Genomic DNA, 23,282 nt, shown 5'->3' on the forward strand with positions numbered 1-23,282 from the left:
GCTTTGGCCAGTGTGTCCTGTAAGTCCAGCCAACCCGCTCCTCTTTCTGTGCCCTAATGTCCCTATTTGAAAACAGGGTTGATCCTACCCAACTCTCTCCATTCCCCAAGAGAATGCATCAGCTGACGATTATATGTTCAGAGGAACAAGCTCTCACAGTTGTCTTCATTCTTTTGTTTGGTGAGCATCTGTTGAGCCCTTGCTGTGTGCCAGACTCTTGTGTTGGATACTGGATTCACCTAGAAGAATGGAGGGAGAGAGACTTGGCCAGGGGGTTGAGGAATTCAAGGTTATACCTAGAAATAGGACACAGGGTAGATCCTGGGATAGACCTCAGAGGAAAGAAATGAGGTTAGTCCTTAGCAGAAAGACTAAAGTTAAACCACTGGGGAATAGACATTGTAAAATGTAAGGGAAAGGTCTGAGGTTAGACCCTAGTGGAGAGAGCTGAGGTTAGATCCTCATGGGGAGGATGGACTCACAGTAGAAAGATCTAGATCTGAGGTTAGATCCCAGTGGAAAGGCTGGAAAGTTGAGCCTCAGAGGGGATCCTGTGGGTGGAAAGGTCCACTATGGGAAAGCCATTGTCCAGTTGCAGCAGAGAATCTGAAGCTGGACCCCCTGTGAATAAAGCTAATGTTGAGCCCCCAGAAAAACTTCCATGGTTAAACCCTAGAAGAAGGTAATTGAATTTAGATCCCAGTGTGGAGTCCTGAGGCAAGGCCCAAGCACATAGGTCCCAGAATATACCGTTGCTGAGAAGTAACGTTAGACCTAATCTGAAAATCGCATGGGACTGGCCAGCCAGAGAATTGGAGACGAGGCTGATTTTCCCACCCTGTGGCTAGAGGAATCGCCCCCTCCTGCGGTCCTTTCTCTGGTACCAGGAAAAGGAATCAGAGGCTTGCATCTCAGGGAGCAGTCAAAGGCGGGAATGATGAAAAAAGTCTTGCCCTCCCCCACCACATGCCAGGAATAGAATCCAGGTCAGCAGGGTTGGGGACTAATTCCTGAACAGGATCCAGGCTGGGGGCAGGGCAGCTTCCTCCCCAGGGCAGGGGTTGGGTGGGACATCAGCTTCCTGAGGAGTGGTGGGTGGAGGTGGGGGAAGTTGAGGATTGGCAAGAACCACAGTCATTCTGGCCATCTGTCTGCTTCCTGCCATATAAGTCCAGCCATAAGTCTGACCACCACCACTGACAGTGAAGACCCACCCACCAGTTCTCTATGGTGCGTTTGGGTGAGATAGGATCCCACCAGTTCCTAGCTACTCCTGCCTTCCTCCCCTCTCCCAGAAGGCAGGTCCAGGCGTGGGAAGTTGCCGAGAGTTGGATCTTCTCCCTCTCCTGGCAGCTGGCCCAAGGGTGTCCAGCCAGGACTGGCAGTGGGCATGAGCAGGCCCCCCCCCCCGGTGATGGATCATTTGACACTAGGTTAACACTCCATCACCTAATGTCCTGGTGTGGGGTTTGGGGTGAGCTTAGTGATGGTGTGGGTCTGTGGCAAGTACACTCTGGAGAAATGCATGTGTGTGTGTGTGTGTGTGTGTGTGTGTACGCATGCTCATGTGCTTGTAGATAAGTGTGAGCAGGGGTGAGGGGCCCTGCTTGGGTTTTTGCATTTCACTTCCTGACTTCATACCCAGTCTTCTTCAGCCTGGGGCAGCATCCAGTGTGGTTATTAAAGGTGTAGAGTCCAAGGCAATATTCACCACCCTATACCTAAGTTTCCTTGTCTGTAAAATGGGACTAATGGCATCTGCCTCACAGGGTTGATTGAGTCAACATGTGTCAGGAGCTGACAAAAAATGTTATAAGGGGCTTGGTGCTTTAGCACAGTGGTTACGGCACCAACCACATGCACCAAGACTGGTGGGTTCAAACTCAGCCCTGGCCGGCTAAACAACAACAACTACAACAAAAAAGTATCCAGGCATTGTGGCAGGTGCCTGTAGTCCCAGCTACTTGGGAGGCTGAGGCAAGAGAATTACTTGAACCCAAGAGTTTTGAGGCTGCTGTGAGCCACTCTACTGAGGGTGACATAGTGAGACTGTCTCAAAAAAAGAAAAATGTTATAAGGATGCCTAGCAGGTTTTCAGTGCTGTAGGAATGGCAGCTGTTATTGTTGTTGTTGTTATTATTATTATTTTGAGACATAGTTTCACTCTGTTGCCCAGGCTAGAGTACGTGGTATCATAGCTCACAGCAACTTCAAACTCTGGCCTCAGCCTCCCAAGTAGCTGGGACTACAGGCGACTGCCACAATGCTCAGCTAGTTTTTTCTATTTTTCATAGAGACAGGGTCTCGCTCTTGCTCAGGCTGGTCTCGAACTCCTGCGCTCAAGCAATCCACCCACCTCATCCTCCCAGAGTGCTGGGATTACAGGCGTAAGCCACTGCACCCAGACTGTTATTATTATTATTAATGGGTGTCTTTGTGGTTGTTTCTGACCTTCTTTGAGGGGGTATGTAGGCAGGCACAGTATGTGAATTTGGATCTGACTCCAGCTAAACAATCTGGGGGCCTGTAACTATTTGTAGCTGCTTTTGCATATTTTGGCCCTTGTATGGATTGGAGACTCTGTGGGGCGGGTGGGGGGGCAGAAGTCTCTCAAACTCACGCACACGCGAGCGCCCTCCGCTGCTGTCCGTTGCCTCTGGTGCTGAACCCCAGGCTGGCAGCAGCTTGGGCCACCTCCTCCGCCCGCCCCCTCTCCCTAGGCCCCACCCCGGGCCGCCCCCGCCTCCTGCGCCCGCCCCCTTGGGCTCCTCCCCCTCCCGACTCCCCCCGCCCCTCCTCCCGCGCTCCCTCTCCGACTCCCCCTCCCCCGTATCCCTCCCCTCTCTTCTCCTCTCCTCCCTCTGCCCCTCTCCCTCCCCTCCTCCCCGGCTCTCCCTCTCAGTCTCCCGGTTCTCAATCTCGCTCTCTCTCCGTCTTTCGGGCGGAGTCGCCCACCCCTGCCAGCCCAGCGCTGGGGGGATCTGCTCCAAGCTGTAGCCGCAGGTAAGAGACCCCAGCGGGGAGGGGCGTAGGAGGAAGACCCGGTTACCCCAGCCGTGGGGTGGGGGGGCTGTCTGAGGAGCCAGGAGCCGCTGTCCCTGAGCTCGTTTATGCAGGCTGGGGGGCTGCATATTCCGGGTGCGGGTACTGGGGCCCTTCTGTGGGGTAAGGGTGTCACCGGTAGCCCCCACACCTTCAGCCCTTCCTGCGTTGTAGGAGGACGGAGATGGGGCCTCCTGGACACTGAGGGGGCAGGAGCACCCCGTCCCCTCCCCGTCTGGGGCGCCCCCCTTCTCTCCCTCCGCCCCCGCCTTCCTGTGTCTGGGTCTCATCTTTCAGCTTCCACCTCTCTCAGGGGTCTCTGTCTGGCCGAGTCTGGCTACTCTGAGTCCTTTCCCTGAATCAATCAATCTCTCTCTCTCTCTCCGTTCTTGTTTCCCTCTCTCAGGGTCTCTCCGTGCCTGAGTCTGTTCAGAGTCTCTCCCGTGCTGTGTCTCTAAGTCCTGGGTCTCTCTGCTTTCCTCTTGCGCCATCTCTGTGTGTTTCTCTGTCTCTCTCCACTATCTCAGCTTTCCTGTGTCTCTGTCGGTCCGTCTCTGCTTTATCCGAGTCTCTGTTTCTTCCGATCTCTATGTGTGTCTTCCTTTCTCACTCCCCTGTCTCTCTCCCTGTCTCTGGGTATCTGGATCTCTGTTTCTCTCTTCTCTCACTCTCTCTGGGAGCCAGTTCACTTTCCTCCTACACACCTTTGTCTCCGCCCCTAGCAGGGAAGACCTAGAGGAAGAAGACCCCCCACGGAGTGGGCTCCCCCTGAAGGCCTGGAGTCCTCTAAACTCCTCTCTCCTCTTTAGCGGAGCTCAAGCTCTCTCCTGTTGTCCTCCGAGTTGGCACTGGCCTTAGCGCTCCCTGAGGACAGAGCCCCTCTCCTCTGCCCTGCCTTGTTTCTGGAATTCTGTGGCCAATCCTTCTTGCAGTTTAACCTGTAACCTTTGCAGTAGAGATTGGACCAGTCTAACCTCCCCATTCCTCTTGGTATAAACTGGACCAGTCCTTCCTACAGTCTGACTTCCATACCTCTTGCTGTTTGTCTTGTTCTTGATTTACTCATCTCCTGACAATTACTGAGTGCCTTTCCTACTCCAGGGACAGTACTAGGTGCTGGATCATGCCAGGCCAGTCCTTCCTGCAGTCTCACTTCCATCCTTTATATGGCATGCCAACCTCAGACCTGTCTCAGTGAGGATGGATCTCAAAAGCTTCTCTACCACATTGTGGGGGGCCCTTCTGAGTCCTAAGTCCCCTTTCTTCAGGGAAGGGGATCTCACAGGAGGTGGGTAAAAGTGAGTGGTGAGGAAAAAGGTGTGTGGTTGTGTGTGTGTGTGTGCCCCAGCCCTGTGTAACAGTGCCAGAGTGCAGCTCTAGATGACTTAAAAAGAGCACCAGGTTCAGTCCCACGCCTTGACTTTCCATCTGTGCTACCCCAGGCTTGAAGCTTTGTGACTTGGCCAGGTTTTCTCCCTCCTCTGGACTTCAGCTTAGCCATCAGTGTATTACAGCTCTGGACACCCAAACTCTGCATGTGATCCCCAGGCTGGGGCACTGAGAGATAGTGGGAGGGAGGGCCCGGGCTCACCCTGGGGCAGGAAATATGCATATTTAGGAGTCTGTGTCCCCACCTTAGATATTCCTCTGAGGGCCAGAGGGTGCTCCTTGGTCCCTCCGCTCTATGAGGGATATGAGAAAGGGGTCTCCCCTGGCATGCCAGACTGTGCCTGCCCTGAAGTCCACAGTCCTGCTCAACATGAAGACACCAAGGCCCGGAGGAGCCTTGTGAGGCAGAACAGGGGTGCTCACTGCTGACCCAGCTGGCTGCAGGCCCATGCGGGTGGGGAGGGATGGCCCTGGGACATGCGGGACTGGGAAATGGTGCAAGCCATCTGCCCTCTCGCTCCCACCCTGGGCTCAACCTGATCCTTTTGCCCCTGGTTTCTAAACCCAGATTAGGTTTCAGGGCTGCTGGTGGACTGAGAGGCAGAGGCAGGAGCTTCAAGCTAAGAGAGCCAGTTGTCCCCAGCAGACAGGGCTCAGACCTCTTGGTCAGTCATTTCACAAATATTTATCTAGAGTTTTTCCTCTCTGACTTCACCTCCCCCAAGGCCCCAGTGAGAGGAAACCAGATTTTGAGAAGAAAAGGGCTTGAGCTAGGCTGCTTTACCAGACCCCTGAGCCCCTGAGCGAGAAAGACAGCCATGAGAGCACTGATCAGCTGTTTCTGGTCTCCCTTGAGGACTGCATTGGGAGGGAGGACTTCCCAGGCCACCTCCCTGCACAAGGGAGTGAGATGCTTTAGTTGACTTCTTGACTCCCAGGTGGCCCTGTTCCTCTTGAAAGCCAAGGGGAGGGAGAAGAGAGCTTGAGTTCTTTGCTTTGGATCCTGGTGGGTTTGTAATTACACCTAAGTGGTTGCTAATTAGGGGGCTGCTAATTAGATGTATCATTTGGGGCCTTGCTGAGGGGGTTAATTGTGTGGTGGCCCTTTAAGAATCACCCCTTTTCCCACCCCCGCCTACACACACACACACACACACACATATACACAGGCTCCCTCGCTTGCTTGCTTGCTCGCTCCTTCTTGGGAAGTTCTGCCAACATTCTGCCTCCCTCCCCCAGAGGAGCCAGCTCCCAGCCAGTAGGTACGTGGGGTGTGAGTCGAGGACAGGGTGTAAGTTAGACTCTTAGAAGAACTTTTTAGGCAGAAAGGGAAGTTACGAGGAGAAATGAGGCTGGTGGCCAAGAGAGGGATCTGGGAGGGTGCAGACTCCAAAGGCACTTCCCCTCTTCTCTCTGTCCTTTTTTAAATAGGTGACTACGTGGGAGGAGGTGGGAATAGGAGCTCTAAGTGGTGTGGAGTGTCCTCATGGAGAGAGAACCTGGGAGCCACGGAGTGGGTGCTGGGTGACTTTGGGCAAGTTATTTAACCTCTCTGAGCCTTGGCCCTCTCATCTGTGAAATTGGTGGGGACTCCCCAAATGGAGATGGTGTCATTTTGGATAGGGTGATCAGGGAAGGTGACATCAGAGTTTATACCTGATGGGGAGGAGGCACCAAGGCTAATGGACATGTGGGGAAGAATGTCCCAGGAGTGGGGACAGCAAGCACAAAAGCCCCAATGTAGAAACTGGTTCTCTGAGGAATGGAGAGAAGGATGGGAGGCTAGAGCAGGCTAGGCCAGGAGCAGAGGGTAGGAAGTGAGGCCAGAGAGGGAATGGGGGGTCAGATCATGCCAGACTTCTGAGGCCACAGAGAGGACTTTGCTGCTCTGAGTGAGACATGGGCTATGAAGCATTCTAAGCAGATGAGGAAATAATTTTTGGTTTTAAAGGAAACCTGGACAAGATGCAGTAATAGCCACTCAAACCCAGGGCGATAGCACGGACAGAAGTATTGGGACAGAAGAAACCTGGCACCCACATGGGACAAAAAGCCCAACAGAGTGCCTTATGTGTCACAGCCGCTAAGGAATTGTGCAGCTTACAGAGCTGGGGCAGAATCCGAATCAGAGCCTCGGGGATGCTGGAGAGATTGACACCCACTACCATCTCAGGGAGGGACGTGAATGAGACCCTCCAGCAGCTTCTCCCCAGCCACACCCAAGACCGACACCCCCAGCACCTGCCACAGCATAAATCCCAAGCAGGAGCTCTCTGAGGGCCATGCTGGGAACTATCAGAATCACTGAATTTAGGGCCTCTGTCTCCCTGCCCGTTGTACAAAGCATGCCAGTGTGCGGGCTGCATCCATCTGCACCGTGTCTGTGCGTTCACCTGGGGTGTGGACGCATCAGCGCCCACCCCTTTTCAGTGCTACATACTACTCTACCATGCCACTTCTCCACGATGTATCTCTCCATTTTACTGCTGACAGGCATCTGAGTGGTTTCACAATTGAAGTTATTATAAGTAAGGCTGCTGCGAATGTTCTCGTAGGTGCTTTCTGGTGGACATACGGACCTATCTCCCCTGGATACTTACCAAGGATCAGGATGCATGATGTTCAGCTGTAGTTCCCCAAAGTGCACAGGCCAATTTACATTCCCACCAACAGCATGTGAGGGTTCCTCTGTCTTTATCTTTCTTTTTCTCTGAGTCTCCATCTGGTGCTCTCTGTGTCTCCCTCATTCCTTGTCTTCCTTGTATTTGTCCTCATTCCCCCCATTTCCCTCCCCAAACAAGCTTTGACTTTGTGTGACTCAGACCTCCCCCTCCTCCCCCATAGGAACCCACCACCCTCCATGGCTCCCCTGGCCTTGGTAGGGGTTGCTCTCCTCCTGGGGGTCCCCCTGTGTTCGGGGGCAGCCACCCCGACCCCCTCCTTGCCGCCTCCCCCAGCCAATGACAGCGACACCAGCACAGGAGGCTGCCAGGGCTCCTACCGCTGCCAGCCGGGGGTCCTGCTGCCTGTGTGGGAGCCGGACGACCCGTCCCTGGGTGATAAGGCAGCACGGGCAGTGGTCTACTTTGTGGCTATGGTCTACATGTTCCTGGGCGTGTCCATCATTGCTGACCGCTTCATGGCGGCCATCGAGGTCATCACGTCGAAGGAGAAAGAGATCACCATCACTAAGGCCAATGGTGAGACCAGTGTGGGCACCGTCCGCATCTGGAATGAGACTGTGTCCAACCTCACGCTCATGGCCCTGGGCTCCTCGGCACCAGAGATCCTGCTGTCGGTCATCGAGGTCTGTGGCCACAACTTCCAGGCAGGCGAGCTGGGCCCAGGCACCATCGTGGGTAGCGCTGCCTTCAACATGTTTGTGGTCATCGCCGTGTGCATCTATGTCATCCCTGCTGGTGAGAGCCGCAAGATCAAACACCTGAGAGTCTTCTTCGTCACTGCCTCGTGGAGTATCTTCGCCTATGTCTGGCTTTATCTCATCCTTGCTGTCTTTTCCCCAGGTGTGGTCCAGGTGAGCAAGGACCCATGGATACTTTCTTGGTGCATGTTTGTGTATTTGCAGAAATGCATGTTCACATCTGAGAGGGCTGCCAGGTATGGTAGTGCTGGTCACACACTGCACATTGGGCCAAAAGGGGCATATCTTGCTGGAGGGGCTGGAGTCCTGCTGGTGCTACCCAGTCGTGTCTCTGGAAGGTGCAGCAAGCACTCATCTTCCCAGAGGGAGATTGTTTTACACTACAGTATGCCCATCCAGAAAGGATGCTGTTTACTCTCTCTGTTAAAGGGCACCGTGGGTGCTAACAGAACCCCTGTGATCTGTGTAATGCATGCCAGGTATGTACACATGTTTTCCAACACTCCCTGTATTTTGCATAATTTATTCCCACTTCTGCCATGAAACATCCTCTATTTGCATAATTCATACTACACTTGCATAATCCAGCCCTGTGTTTTCTGACAGTGCTAATTGGTTTGGGTAACTTGGTGCAATTTGCATAATTTATCCATGGGCTTGCATAATTTAGCTCTGGGTTTGCCAGATATCCAATCATAGTTAACATAATTCATTCATTATTCATAATTGATTTCTGGTGTTGGAATAATTTATGTCACTTCAGTATAATTTATACTCCTATCTAGCCCAACATAGATATAAGCCCAGTGACCACTCTGCGTAATTTATTCCAATAGTTAGATAAAATTTAGACTCGCAGGTGCATGATTTACAACCTACATTCTCATAATCACTTGCCTCTCATTTGTCCAGTGTCTTAACCTGCATACTGAAGTAGGCTTCCTTCACAACATTTGCCTAATTTATTCCCCCAACCCCATGACTGTCAGGTACATTTGCGTAATTTATTTATGGGCCTGGCCTAATTCAGTCACACACATGTATAATTTATTTGCCAGTGTCCAGGATTCATTCATACATGTGTGTAATCTATTTTTGCCTGTCAGGTTTCACCAGTTATAGTTTCTTTCCAGGAAGAATCTGAAGCTAGAGATAGAAAAATGCTTTATGGGTAATCTATAAAGGGTGATATGTAACTGAGTGATGAGAAACCACAGCGAGGAAGGGGGAAAATGGTCACACTGGAAGACAGGGCATGAGAGAGGGAGAGAACTTGCTGCCACTGACCCCTGATTGTGATGCTGAGTTTCCTGTCTGCCAGGGTGAAAAAGTGCAGAATGATGCATCCTTTGGTTTAAGCTGCCATTAAAAAGAATAGAATGGTGTCCTGACTTAGGCTTTCAAAATGGCCTTTGGTGGATTTACACCAAGGCTGTGAAAAAGAATTTTAGACATCAGGGTGAGAGGTGGGGCAGGGATAGGGAGGAGGAGATGGTTCCCTTTGAGAAGGAGCTGGCTGAGACATAAGGAGCAGAGGGAGTGTATAAAACACCACGCTCTGGGTGGAGAAGGGCAGGGATCACCCAGGAGTAACATGGAGACCTGAGTTATGGGACATTTTCATTAAAGCACTGGAAGAATTGGCACCAGATAAAAATGAGACCAGTTGCTCCTGGACAAGTGACCCAGGGGAGTAAGAAAATCTGTCAGGCTGTGTATTTCCTCCACGATTGCTGCAAAGGCTCTTGAGCTTTCATATCCAATCCCCCTTTTTTATAACTAATATTTCCTTACCTCCCTTTATTTTGCTGATGTGAAGTACTTAGGTGACAGTAGACAGGGCTGTAGCCTCAGGGTTTGGTTCATGGACCCTGAAACCAGAGGCCTGAATTCAAATCCTACCTCTGCTGTGTGACCTTAGGCAGATTCCTTGCCTTCTCTGTGCCTCAGTTTCCCACCTGTAAAATGGGGATCATATTATTGCTGACCTTATGGGGCTTCCAGGAGGACAAGCTAAAGTGCTCCATGTGGAAGGGCTTCAAACAATCTGCCTGGAACAGAGTAAATGTTTGCTATTCTTTTCATTAATGATCTTGCCTATGCATTTGGCTTCCCCAAAGTCAGTATAATGTCCAAACTATGACATAAGTAAAGATTTCTTTTCTTTTCTTTTTTCTTTTTTTTTTTTTTTGGTAGAAACAGAGTCTCACTTTATTGCCCTCGGTAGAGTGCTGTGGCGTCACACAGCTCACAGCAACCTTCAACTCCTGGGCTTAGGCGATTCTCTTGCCTCAGCCTCCCGAGTAACTGGGACTACAGGTGCCTACCACAACACCTGGCTATTTTTTTTTTTGTTTGGCCAGGGTCGGGTTTGAACCCACCACCCTCAGTATATGGGGCCGATGCCCTACTCACTGAGCCACAGGCACCGCCCTAAAGTAAAGATTTCTTATAGGACAATCTGTGTTTCCTCATGTAAATGCTTCATTATAACTACTCTCATGACAAGGGGCTAGAGGCAGACACTTATTTATAATGAATATGTTGGGTTTGTTTGTTTGTTTTGAGATAGAGTCTCAAGCTGTCACCCTGGGTAGAATGCCGTGGCATCATAGCTCAAAGCAACCTCCAACTCCTGGGCTCAAGCGGTCTTTTTGCCTCAGTTTTTCTATTTTTAGTAGAGATGGGATCTCGCTTTTTGCTCAGGCTGGTCTGGAGCTGGTGAGCTCAAGCAATCCACCCACCTCGGCCTCTCAGAGTGCTAGGATTACAGGCATGAGCCACCTCGCCCAGCCGAATATGTTGGGATTAAGAGCAGAAAAAGAATCAGAAAACCATTCCATGGAAAAAAATCTAGGCAGAGGAGTGGGTAGCCACAAGATTAAAAATGAGTGTATTCGGCATATGTGAAATCATATGAGAAAATACTTTAAATAGTGTCTACAGAAAACAGAGTTAAGTTCTATACTCTTTTTTTTTTTTCTCTATAAATTTATGGGGTTGGGTGCACTGGCTCCCATCTATAATCCCAGCACTTTGGGAGGCTGAGGTGGGAGGATTGCTTGAGGCTGGGAGTTTGAAACCCACCTGGGCACACATAGAGGGACCCTGTCTCTACAAAAATAAATAAAATAAATAAATAAAATTGAAAATTTACGGGGTAAAAGTGCAATTTTGTCACACAGATAGATTGCATAGTGGCTATACAATTATCATAAACAGATTTTTCACGGACGTGAGTTTCCAGTGGCACATCCTGAAGTGAGGCAATACATGGGAAAATTCTGTATTGTGTGAGACTGTCCCATGAGTCACGGGATCTCATCAGGCCATTAAAGGTCAAGACCCCTCCCCAATTATGACGGCAAACCATAAGCACCCCTAGATTTCCAGTACCTCGTTTGAAGGGAGCTCTTACCCCACTGAGACCTGACAGTCTCCTCCCTGGGTAGGCACATACCTGGTGCCCATTCCCAGTAGGTATTCTAGAACAACAATGTGAATCTGCTGGAATCTCCTTTTATCTAACTGCAGGGAGTAAAGAAAATTTAGGTGTGTGGGGTTGTTGTCTGATGAGTAGAAATCACCTGCAGTATACATAGTGGTAGGTTCAATTAACAAGGGAGAGAGTTTATTTCACAGCTGGACATTCAGCTTCTTTTCACAGCCCTTCCTGGTGGTTTTACATGGTTTTACTGTTTCTCCAAGCCATTAATAAACACAGTTGACAATGGGATGTGGCGATTGGATCTTAGATATTTTTCCTACCTGGCTTATTTTTAAGGTGCTTCTGAGGCCATCTGATCATAAATTTTCTTTCATCTATTCATCTTTAATGAGAAAGGTAACATTGAGTCTTGACATGAGTATCTTTAAGGCATACTATCAATTCTTGGTGGATATTTCTTGTGTGTGTCCCAGCATGTGTCGGCCACCCCCAGACTGTCTCAAGACATCAATGAACCCAGGACAATAGTCCTAGTAATAACAATGATGATGATACTGATTTCACATCTCGAATCTTTTCCATGTGTCAGGAAGTGATGGTGCTGAGTGCTATGGATGTCTGTGCTCATTCTGAGTTTGAGATGTCCCCCATTTCACAGACCAAGAGTCAGAGCCAGCCATCCTTCTTGTAGAGCCTTGGTTGTGAGACGAGCCAAACTCAGAGTCCTGTCCCTGAGGGCCAAGCAAATGCTAAGGAGGCACTGCCAGGGGCGGAGGGCAAATGAGGGCTGTTGGGTAAGGTTTGGGGCAGTGGAAGCATTCCAAGAGAGGGCAGTGAGGGGGCAGAAATGCAGCAGGAAGAAGGGAGAAGAAAGGAGAGAGAGAGAGAGCCTCTGCCCCTGGACAAGGGCTGGGACCACAGGGTGGGAAGCGTCCGTCGCTTGGTGGTGACTGGGGAAGTCTGGCGCCTGGGCAGCTGGGCGTGGTTCTTAGCGTGGAAAAGGTGGGTGGCTGGACGGATGAGGAGACCAGGTGAGAGACTAGAGAACACACACACAGATTGGGGGGGGCGGGGTGGGGGAAGATGGGGAGAGACAAAGCAAACAGAGACTGACAAAAAAAGAGGGACAGAAGTAGAAATAGGTGGAGAGCCGCAAGGCACACGTGAGGCCGGGGAGCAGGGCCCAGAGGGGCGGCTGCGAGCGCACCTCCAGCTACGCGGCCGTCCTGACGCCCGCGCCCCCCGCAGGTGTGGGAGGCGCTGCTGACCCTGATCTTCTTCCCGGTGTGCGTGGTGTTCGCCTGGATGGCCGACAAGCGGCTGCTCTTCTACAAGTACGTGTACAAGCGCTACCGCACCGACCCGCGCAGCGGCATCATCATCGGCGCAGAAGGCGACCCTCCGAAGAGCATCGAACTGGACGGCACGTTCGTGGGCGCCGAGGCGCCGGGCGAGCTGGCCGGCCTGGGCCCGGGCCCCGCCGAGGCCCGCGAGCTGGACGCCAGCCGCCGCGAGGTCATCCAGATCCTCAAGGACCTCAAGCAGAAGCACCCGGACAAAGACCTGGAGCAGCTGGTGGGCATCGCCAACTACTACGCGCTGCTGCACCAGCAGAAGAGCCGCGCCTTCTACCGCATCCAGGCCACGCGCATGATGACCGGCGCGGGTAACGTGCTGCGGCGACACGCGGTGGACGCCTCGCGGAGGGCCAACCCGGCCGAGGGCCCCGGCGAGGACGAGGACGACGGCGCCAGCCGCATCTACTTCGAGCCCAGCCTCTACCACTGCCTGGAGAACTGTGGCTCCGTGTTGCTCTCTGTCACCTGCCAAGGCGGAGAGGGCAACAGCACCTTCTACGTGGACTACCGCACCGAGGATGGCTCCGCCAAGGCCGGCTCCGACTACGAGTACAGGTGGGTCCGGAGCGCACTCCCCAACCCGCCTTGGCTGGTTGGGTGGGCAGGGGGAGTTGTCTGTGTGTTCCTCCGCCCAGCAGCCTCCATGTCCATTGCCATTCGGTTACCTCCAGTGCCCATCTTCACCTTGCTGGGCACGCCTGCAGCATTCCTTCATTCACTCGTTCCTTCATTTGTTCTTGAGCGCATACTTTGTGCCAGACCCTGTTCTAGGCATTCAGCACCCATTGCTGGAAAGAGGGAATGCTGTCAGCAGGCTGCCCCTCCCAAGTTCATTATCTGGCTGTGGATTCTAGTGCTTGGCAATATGCTGTGTTAATTATTACAGCTCTAAGGGATGTTTTGTTACCTGATAGAATAAGCCTCTCTATTTTTATTTTTTCAAGCAGTCCATCTACCTTGTCCTCCCAGAGTGCTAGGATAACAGGTGTGAGCCTTCGTGCTCAGCCTCATTTCATACATTCCCTTCAGTTCAGGAGTTCAAGACCACCCTGATCAAGAAAGAGCAAGACCCCATCTCTACTGAAAATAGAAAAATTAACCAGGCGTTGTGATGGGCACCTCTAGTCCCAGCTACTGGGGAGGCTGAGGCAGGAGGATCACTTGAGTCCAGGAGTTTGAGGTTGCTATGAGCTAGACTGAAGCCACAGCACTTTAGCCTGGACAACACAGTGAGATTCTATCTCAAAACTAAATAAAAGGAGTGAAAAATATTGGCCTGGTGCAGTGATTCATGCCTATAATCCTAGCACTTTGGGGAGCCAAGGCAGGAGGATCACTTGAGGTCAGGAATTCAAGACCAGCTTGGGTGAGATAGCGAGAGTCAGCTCTACAAAAAAATTAGAAAATAAATTCTCTAGATGTGGTGGTGCATGCCTGTAGTCCTAACTACCTAGGAAGCTGAAGTGGGAGCGTTGCTTAGGAGCAGTAGGGCGCAGGAGTTTGATGTTGCTGTGAGCTAGCTATAACGATGCCACTGCACTCTAGCCTGGACAAGAGAGTGAGATCCTGTCTCAAAAAAAAATACCAGAAAAACAAAAGAGTTTTTAAAAATTGGGCGACGCCTGTGGCTCAGTGAGCAGGGCACTGGCCCCATATACCGATGGTGGTGGGTTCAAACCCAGCCCTGGCCAAACTGCAACAAAAGAAATAGCCGGGCGTTGTGGCGGGCACCTGTAGTCCCAGCTACTGGGGAGGCTGAGGCAGGAGAATCGCCTAAACCCAGGAGTTGGAGGTTGCTGTGAGCTGTGATATCATAGCACTCTACCAAGGGTGATAAAGTGAGACTCTGTCTCTAAAAAAAAAAAAAAGAGTTTTTAAAAATTTACCAAACGTGGGGCGGCGCCTGTGGCTCAGTGAGTAGGGCGCCTGCCCCAAATGCCGAGGGTGGCGGGTTCAAACCCAGCCCCAGCCAAACTGCAACAAAAAAATAGCCGAGGGTTGTGGCGGGCGCCTGTAGTCCCAGCTGCTTGGGAGGCTGAGGCAAGAGAATCGCGTTAGCCCAAAGAGTTAGAGGTTGCTGTGAGCCGTGTGACGCCACGGCACTCTACCCGAGGGCGGTACAGTGAGACTCTGTCTCTACAAAAAAAAAAATTTACCAAACGCCTACTACGTGCCAAAGGCTGTTCTAGATATATACACAGTGATGAATGAACATGATAGATAAAATCACTTGTAATTTTCACTTTGATGGTCATAATTATTCACAGCTGTGGTCCAAAATCATGCTGGGGGTTTGTTTTATTTTTTTCTTTCTGAGTCCTACTGTTTTCCTGGGTAGAGTGTATGGTGTCAACTTAGCTCACAGCAACCTTAAACTCCTGGGCTCAAGCAATCCTCCTGCCTCAGCCTCCCAAGTAGCTGGGACTATAGGCATCCACCACAACGCCCGGCTAGTTTTTCCACTTTGAGTAGAGATGGAGTCACACTCTTGCTCAGGCTGGTCTAGAACTCTTGAGCTCAAGAGATCCTCCCACCTCAGCCTCCCATTGCTGGGATTACAGGTGTGAGCCATGGCACCCAGCCCCATGATATTTTCATTATTGTAACTTTGTCCTGTGTTTTATTGTTTGGTAAAATGGCTGTTCCCCCACATGCACATAGTAGTAACATTCAGTGGGCACCTACCATGTGCCAGGCACCCAGTACACACAGGAAAGAAGACAAGCTTTCGGCCTGCATTCTTCCCCTCCTATATTTTTTTTTAATTTCAGATTAACGTGAGGATACAAACAACCAAATAACAACATTTGAATTTGTTAGGTAGAATCCATCTTGTAGCTATGTCCTGCCATACATCCTTACATTGTCTCCATTAGTGGGAGCACCCTAAACCCCCTCCCCTGCCCCTCCTCCCTTTATCCCCTCCCCCCAACTTGAATGGAAATGAATATTTCTCCTATGTGGGTATGAATTAAATCATCTATTGGCTTCATATCAGTATTGAGCACATTAGGTATTTGCTTTTCCATTCTTGTGATACTTTACTGAGAAGAATGTGTTTCAGCTCCATCCAGGTTAATACAAAAGAAGTGAAGTCACCATCTTTTTACACCTGAACAGTATTCCATGGTATGCATAATCCATTCCTGAATTGATGGGCATCTAGGTTGTTTTCAAGTCTTGGCGATTGTAAATTGAGCTGCGATAAACAACCTAGTGCATATGTCCTTATGATAAAATGATTTTTTTTCCTTCTGGGTAGATGCCTAATAGTGGCATTGCAGAGACAAATAGGAGATCTAATTTGAGTTCTTTGAGGATTCTCCATACTGCTTTTCAAAGAGGCTGTATTAGTTTGCAGCCCCCACTCCTATATTCTTTATGTGGCTGTGGTTTTCTGCCAATGCCACACTGTTTTCATTACTCTACCTCCATTATGTGCATTGCTATCCAGAAGAACAAGCTCCCCATGCCACCATTACTAGAGTAAAAATATTTATTGGGCACCTCGATATGCCAATGGGCATACCATGGTGAACAAAAGAGCTAAGGTCCCCACCCTCAGTTTGCATAGAGGACGTAAACTACTAAACATGTAAAAACATGAAATGGTGAGAAATGCTATGGAGGAAAGTAAAGTAGGGTAAGAGGAGAGAGGTAATGACCCAAAGCCTTTGGTTCCCCCATAAAACAACTCACCCTTTCTCCCTCTGCTCACCACCTCACAGCCTCAGTCCTTCTCCTTACTCCTCTTTTTTTTTTTTTTTTGTAGAGGCAGAGTCTCACTTTATGGCCCTTGGTAGAGTGCCGTGGTCTCACACAGCTCACAGCAACCTCCAACTCCTGGGCTTAAGCGATTCTCTTGCCTCAGCCTCCCGAGTAGCTGGGACTACAGGCACCCGCCACAACGCCCGGCTATTTTTTGGTTGCAGTTTGGCTGAGGCTGGGTTTGAACCCACCACCCTCGGTACATGGGGCTGGCGCCCTACCGACTGAGCCACAGGCGCCACCCTCCTTACTCTTCTTCAAACAGAACGATGAGATTATCTCATTCACCAATTCCTCCTGAGCACCTGCTATGTGCCAGATGCCTTTTTAAGCATCATAGAACAATAAACAAAATAGATAAAAGCTCTGTCCTTGTGTGGCTTGTACAATTCTTCATCTGTTTATCGTTTTTCTGTCCATGCCACACCCTTTGAAGACATATAGCTGTACAGTGTGTTTTGTGAATTCACATATAAGCCTGCCACTTCCCATGATAATAACATTTATTATGTGTCTACTGTGTGCCCCAAACAGATCTGGAAGTGATGACTAGTGGTGAACAAAACACATAAAGGCCCTACCCAAATGGAGCTGCTATTCTCCTGGGAAAGCCAGGCCACACAGAAGTAAACTCTGATAACATAAAAATGTCAGCTAGGGCGGCACCCGTGGCTCATTGAGCAGGGCGCCGGCCCCATATACCAAGGGTGGCGGGTTCAAATCCGGCCCCGGCCAAACTGCAACCAAAAAATAGCCGGGCCTTGTGGCAGGTGCCTGTAGTCCCAGCTACTCGGGAGGCTGAGGCAGGAGAATCGCCTAAGCCCAAGGAGTTGGAGGTTGCTGTGAGCTGTGTGAGGCCACGGCACTCTACCGAGGGCCATAAAGTGAAACTCTGTCTCTACAAAAAAAAAAAAAAAAAAAAAAAGTCAGCTAATGGGAAAAGCTAGGAGGAAAGATATAGCAGGGTGTGGGGAGGAAGCCTGTTGGTGGCTGAGCTGCTCACAGGTTCCACCTGCTAAGTAACGTGACATTCCCTCTTTCATCTCCTCCCTGGGGAAGGGCTGAGGCTGGACTGCTCACAGTTCTTGGGTTCTGCCATAAAGCAGCAGCCAATCCCTCATCTCTTTAATTCTTCTCTTTCTGGGGCCCAGTTCTCTGTTTCACAGACTTTTAGTTCCACCACTGTGCCTCAGCAAAAACCTTCGGTAGCCCAGCATCCCCTCCCTGCCGTTGTCACTTCTTTAAATCTTTCCACTGCCCTGGACCCTTGCAGGTCTTCCCCTTCACCTCATTCAGTCCAGGGTCCCTTTGTCCACACACCTCCACCCACCCTTCCTACCCTGCTCATCTCCAGCCTTCCCCACAGGGGGCGCCACTGTTCACAGGTCTTTGTTCTGTCATTCTGCACCATGGGGTCCCTTAGGCCACTCCCTCCATCCTGTTCCACATCTCCCAGTTGCCCTCCATTGAGGAAACTTCATTCATATTGGGGCTAGTTTTCACATGACTCTCCTACCCACTTTGCCCCCATCTAAAGTCCCATGCCACTGTGGGACAAAGTGAGTATAGATGTCACCTTCTGGGATGACAGCTTTCACCTGCGGGTGACCTCCAGACCAAGGTGTTTGAAGTGAAGGAATAAATTCTGCTCATTGGTGGAATCAGAGCCAATGCCTCCCTCCCCTTCTCTGATCGCCCATCCCTATAGACATGCAAAACCTGGCATTGTTTATTAGGGCAGTCCAGGCCCAGGACTGACAGGAAGGACACCTGGGTTCCAGTCCTAACTTAGCCCTGGACTCTGTTCCTTGGGCAAGGCCCCGCCTCAGTCTGAGCAGGCAGGGCTACCACATATAGTTGTTGAGATTGTGCACTGCACAAGACATCACATCTGAGGAAACTTTATAGTGGGCATCGTAGACTTGAATGTCTGTTATGATAATGTCTTGGCTCAGGGAAATAAATGTCTTGAAGAACAGAAACCTTTTACTAATTTGCCCACAGGTATTGCATGGGCTAGGGCAACCCCATGGGCCTTAGTTTCTCCACATTAAACACCATCTCTGAGGCCCCAAACAGCATAGCTATTCCAAGATTCTGAGATTTAAACCCCTAGGATCCTAACAGACTAAGTGTGCAGAGTTCTAAGATTCCAGAATTCCAGCATTTTGGTATTCCATTCCAAACCCCAACTAGTCTCTGGTTTGATGGTTCTAAGATTTTTGCCTGCTTAGATTCTCCATGTACAGTGTCAGAACACAAGTCCTGTGAATCTAGCCTTCTATGACTCTTATACCTAGCTACTAAAGTTCCCATGTTATTTTTCTTCCCAACTTTTTATTTTAAACAATTTCACTCCTACAGACGGGTTGTGAAACCAGTTTGGTGAACTCTCATAATAATCTTCATGCGTGTTCAATGACCATTCACATTTTGTCCTGTTTGCTTCCGTGCTCTCTCTCTTTAATATATAATACAGTAATAATTGTGGTCCTCTATGACAGTGAGTTGCAGATGCCATGTCCTTGACCCCTAAATACCTGAGCATGCATCTTCTAAGAATAATGATGTTCTCCTATATAGTCATAACACAATGATTGCACTCAAAAACTTATCACTGAATTGATACTATTACTCAACCTAAAGTTGCATTTCCCCAGTTATCCCTGCAACATCCTTTATGACTATGTTTTTCACTCCTTCCCTCTCTTCCCATTCAATCTGGACTTCCCACTCAAACCACACGTTGCATTTGGTTGTCGGGTCTCTTTAGTCGTCTTTAGTCTGGCTCAGTTTCTCAACCTTCTTAAAACTTTTGTGACCCTGACACTTTTGCAGATGACACAGCAGTTACTAGAACAATCCTCAGTCTGAGTTTGTCTAATGTTCCTCATGATTAGACTCAAGTTGTGCACTTTTGGCAGGAATCCCACGGAAGTGATGCTGTGTCCTCCTTGGTGCATCGTATGAGGAGGCACATGACGTCTACTCGACCATTACTAGTGATGTCCAGTTTAATTTTTGGTAAAGATGGTGCTAAATCTTTGGGTTGTTTGGCAAAGATGATGCTAAGACCTCCCCATTCTACCTATCCTTTAAGTTTAAATTTCTAACATACTGTACTTTAAGATTCTAATATTAACACACAAATGTCACTAGCTATCCTTTGCTAAGAGCTTTCACTGTGCCACCAGATGCTTCCCCTGGCCTATTCCAAGTGCCTCCCCATATTAACTCAATCCTTACCGCAACAGAGGTAGACACCTCCATTCACATTAGCTCCATTTTACAGATAGGGAAATTGAGGCTGAGGGGGCTGCACAATACTAACTGCCTAAGATTGCATAACTGGCACAGTGACTGAGCTGGGCTTGGAGCTTAGAGTGGGTCAGCCCAACGGTCTTGGTGCATAGCCACCATGGACAGCGTCCCCCAGGGCTACAGCAACAGGGAGCCCCTGGTACCTACTCTCCAGGTCTTGTCATCTAGTTCTATACCCCCTATCTTTTTTGCCAGAATTTTGGGGTCCCTCATCCCTCCCACAGAGCTGGGCTTCTCTTGGAAATCTGGATCCAAGGACACTTTTATCATGAAGGTGATCATAAAAAGGATGGTGAACACTTATCAATCATATAATGGTGCTGAACCCCTTACGTGCATGGTGCGAGGGATTGGGGGAAATGATAGATTTCCAAGATTCATTAACATCTCAGAGTCATGTTAATGTCTGCAGCCCCACCCAAAGAGCCCGCTCATTCCCTGTCCCCTCAAAATTTCACCTCAACTTATCTAATGCCACAGCCTCATTCCCTCGCTACATTCCTTACATGGCATCTTGTAGGGGCTTAGGAGACTTACACAACTGTTGCTCTTTTAACACTAAGCCAGCTCACATCCCTCCTCTGCTCAGAGTAAACTCATAAGTCTTCTCCATGGCCCACTGAGGCCCTATGAGATCTGTCCCTGTTCTCTCTGTGACGCCATCTCCCACTCTCTCCTCCTCACTTCCTCTGCTGCAGCCACACTAGTCTCCCTGATGTTACTTAAACGCTCTGGGTCAGCTCCTGCCTTATCATATTTGCACCCCCTGCTCCCCTTACCAGGAATGCTCTTCTCCAGATATCATCCACAGGGCTCCCTCCTCACCCTGTTCAGGTATCTGCTCAAATATCACCACCTCGGAACAGCTTTCCCTGACCAGCCTGATACAGCTCCCTCTCCATGCTCCCTGTCCTCTTTATTCTGTAGCACCATCACCACTGAACATTCTATGTTTGTTTATTATTCAATCTTCTGCACTAAAACAGAAGCTCTACCAGGGCAGAGATTTTTTTGTCTGCTCTGGTTTTGCTGCTGTTTCCCCAACACTTAGAACAGTGCCTGGTACACAACAGGTGTTTCATCAGTTTTGTTGAATGAATGAATGAACTGTGTAATTAAGTCATTAAATGTGTAATTGTCATGGTGCTATGGCTCTTCGGATTGATCACCACTGTGTCCCCAGCACCATTCAGCATAAGAACAGGGGCTCTAGGAATGTTTGTTGAATGAATGATGCCAAGTTAGAGCATCAAGAGACTTTCTCTTGTGGGTATCTGGGAGCACAGAAGGGATTTGATAAGAAAAATGACAAGATCCTTTTGGGGCCCTATATCCCTGCTACTCAAAGTGTGATCAGGCCCATCCACACCCTCTGCAGCTAGTTAGAAATGCAGAATCTAGAAACTCAGGAGAGAATCTGCATTTTTAACAAGGTCTGCCAGGGGGTTCACATGCACATTTTGAGAAGCAGGGCTGTAGAACACTCCAGGCTCCTTCTCCACTCTGGGGCTTTGCATGTGCTGTCCCCTCTGCTTGAAGCATGCCTGTGCACTGATGCCTCCTGAACCAGGTTGCCTGTTCGGGGAAGCCTACCCTGATCTCAACCTATGTCATTATCTGTTTAATGCTCGTCCTTCTACTCCTCATGAGTTCCACGGCGAGAGGGACCAACTCTGTTTTGTTCCCACTCTGCATCCCTCCTCCAGGACGCCCACTCTGATTCCCTCTCAGTATTGCTTGTTCAATGCCTGTCTACTCTCGTACTTGTGAGTTCTCCTGTGGCACCGGCCCCTCCACCGGGGAAGCTGGTCCAGACTCCCTGGTCCTGCAAACACACAGCTGCTGACCGACCCTCACCCGGTTCTCCCCCCTACCCCCGCCGCAGTGAGGGCACGCTGGTGTTCAAGCCCGGCGAGACGCAGAAGGAGCTTCGCATCGGCATCATCGACGACGACATCTTTGAGGAGGATGAGCATTTCTTCGTACGGCTGCTGAACCTGCGCGTGGGCGACGCACAGGGCATGTTCGAGCCCGACGGTGGCGGGCGGCCCAAGGGGCGGCTGGTGGCGCCGCTGCTGGCCACTGTCACCATCCTGGACGACGACCACGCGGGCATCTTCTCCTTCCAGGATCGCCTGCTACACGTGAGCGAGTGCATGGGCACCGTGGACGTGCGCGTCGTGCGCAGCTCGGGCGCGCGCGGCACCGTGCGCCTCCCCTACCGCACGGTGGACGGCACGGCGCGCGGCGGCGGCGTGCACTACGAGGACGCGTGCGGCGAGCTCGAGTTCGGCGACGACGAGACCATGTGAGCGCGCCAGAGAGGGGCGGGGTCTGGTGAAAAGAAGAGGCGAGACTTCAGGCTTGGTGAAGGAAGAGGCGGGGCCTCGGAGGGGTGCGCCTAGTGAAATAAAGAGTTGGGGCAGGAAGGGGAGGTGAGAAGGACCTGGGGAGTAGAACTGGAGAAGGTGAGGAGATGGGAGAGGGGATGAGAAAGGGGTCTGGGGTGAGGGGTGTGGGTCCTTAATAGGTAGCTGGTGGAGATGGAGTGTGTCCTGAAGAAAGAGGTCCCAGGGGAGAGGAGAGGAGAGTCCTGTCGAGGTGGGAAGGTGCACCTGGAATGGAGAAGGCGCAAGGCCTAAGGCAGTGTGTGAGGTCTGGGTAGAGAGGCAAGGAAATAGATGTAGGCTTCAGAAGAAGGCGGGGTCTACGTGGATGGGTGTGGCCCTGGGCGGAGCTAGAGAAGGGGTGGAGCTTGTGGGCTTGAGGAAGAACTTGGGAAATAGAAGGGTACCTAGGGGAAATGTGGGCGAGGTTTGGGAAAAGATGGTGTAGGAATATGGTGGCCGTGGGAGGTAGGGCCTGGAAAGACTGGGGGACTAAAGGGCTGGGATTGGGCAGATGGGGTATGGGGAGGTGGGTGGATGCACAGACACACACGCAGACATACAGCCACATAGGCAGATGGACACAAAGCCATTTATAAGGACACAGACACTGCCTCACACAGACGCACGTAACGTCGCAGACACGTACACTAACAGAGCCACGGTTGTGCTCACGCCCAGACCCCTGGCCACCCCTTGCTGGATTCCCCCTACGTATGCCTGCAGCCTCACATCCCCCACACGCCTGCCCGGAATGCAGACGGCGCCTCCCCCGCCTTTGCCCGCTCCCTTCCGCCCCCGCACGCCCGTCTGTCTCCCTCCTCCTGCCGCCCACGCGCCTCCCACTCCAGCGGAGCCCCCACCGCGTTCCCCTCTGCCTCCTGCTCCCAGCCTCTGTGCCTCCGCCTCGGGCAGCCTCAGCTTCTCATTCCTCTCCCTGTCACTCCATCTCTCCCTTTGCTTCTCTGAATCTTTCGGTCCCTGTGCGAGCTCTCCCTGGGTCCCTGTTCCCAGTATCCAGCTTTCTGATTCAGGTTATATTTCAGTCATCAGCTCGCCATACCTTTCCATCTCTCTGTCTGGCTTGCTCTCTGTTCTTAGGGTTGGTTAGAACTGGGTTGGGGGCTAGGGGCGTGGGGGGACACACCATCCTAGCCCTGTTTCTCACTCCCAAGAGACAGGGGGAA

The 23,282-nt window shown here is 50.9% G+C and overlaps 1 protein-coding gene across 2 annotated transcripts in view; it reads left to right on the forward strand.

The window, feature by feature from the left end:
* The first annotated feature begins 2,745 nt into the window (after positions 1–2,745).
* The window catches only part of SLC8A2 (solute carrier family 8 member A2), a 35,164-nt gene continuing 14,627 nt past the window's right edge, over positions 2,746–23,282 (forward strand). For both annotated transcript variants that reach the window (XM_053605474.1, XM_053605473.1), the window contains exons 1-4: positions 2,746–3,003; positions 7,276–7,966; positions 12,510–13,174; positions 21,594–22,016. In XM_053605474.1, coding sequence (XP_053461449.1) covers positions 7,292–7,966; positions 12,510–13,174; positions 21,594–22,016 — 1,763 coding nt within the window. In that variant the 5' untranslated portion in view covers positions 2,746–3,003; positions 7,276–7,291. The remainder of the gene's footprint in view (positions 3,004–7,275; positions 7,967–12,509; positions 13,175–21,593; positions 22,017–23,282) is intronic.

This window comes from Nycticebus coucang, chromosome 10 (assembly GCF_027406575.1).
Source record: "Nycticebus coucang isolate mNycCou1 chromosome 10, mNycCou1.pri, whole genome shotgun sequence".
NCBI lineage: Eukaryota > Metazoa > Chordata > Mammalia > Primates > Lorisidae > Nycticebus > Nycticebus coucang.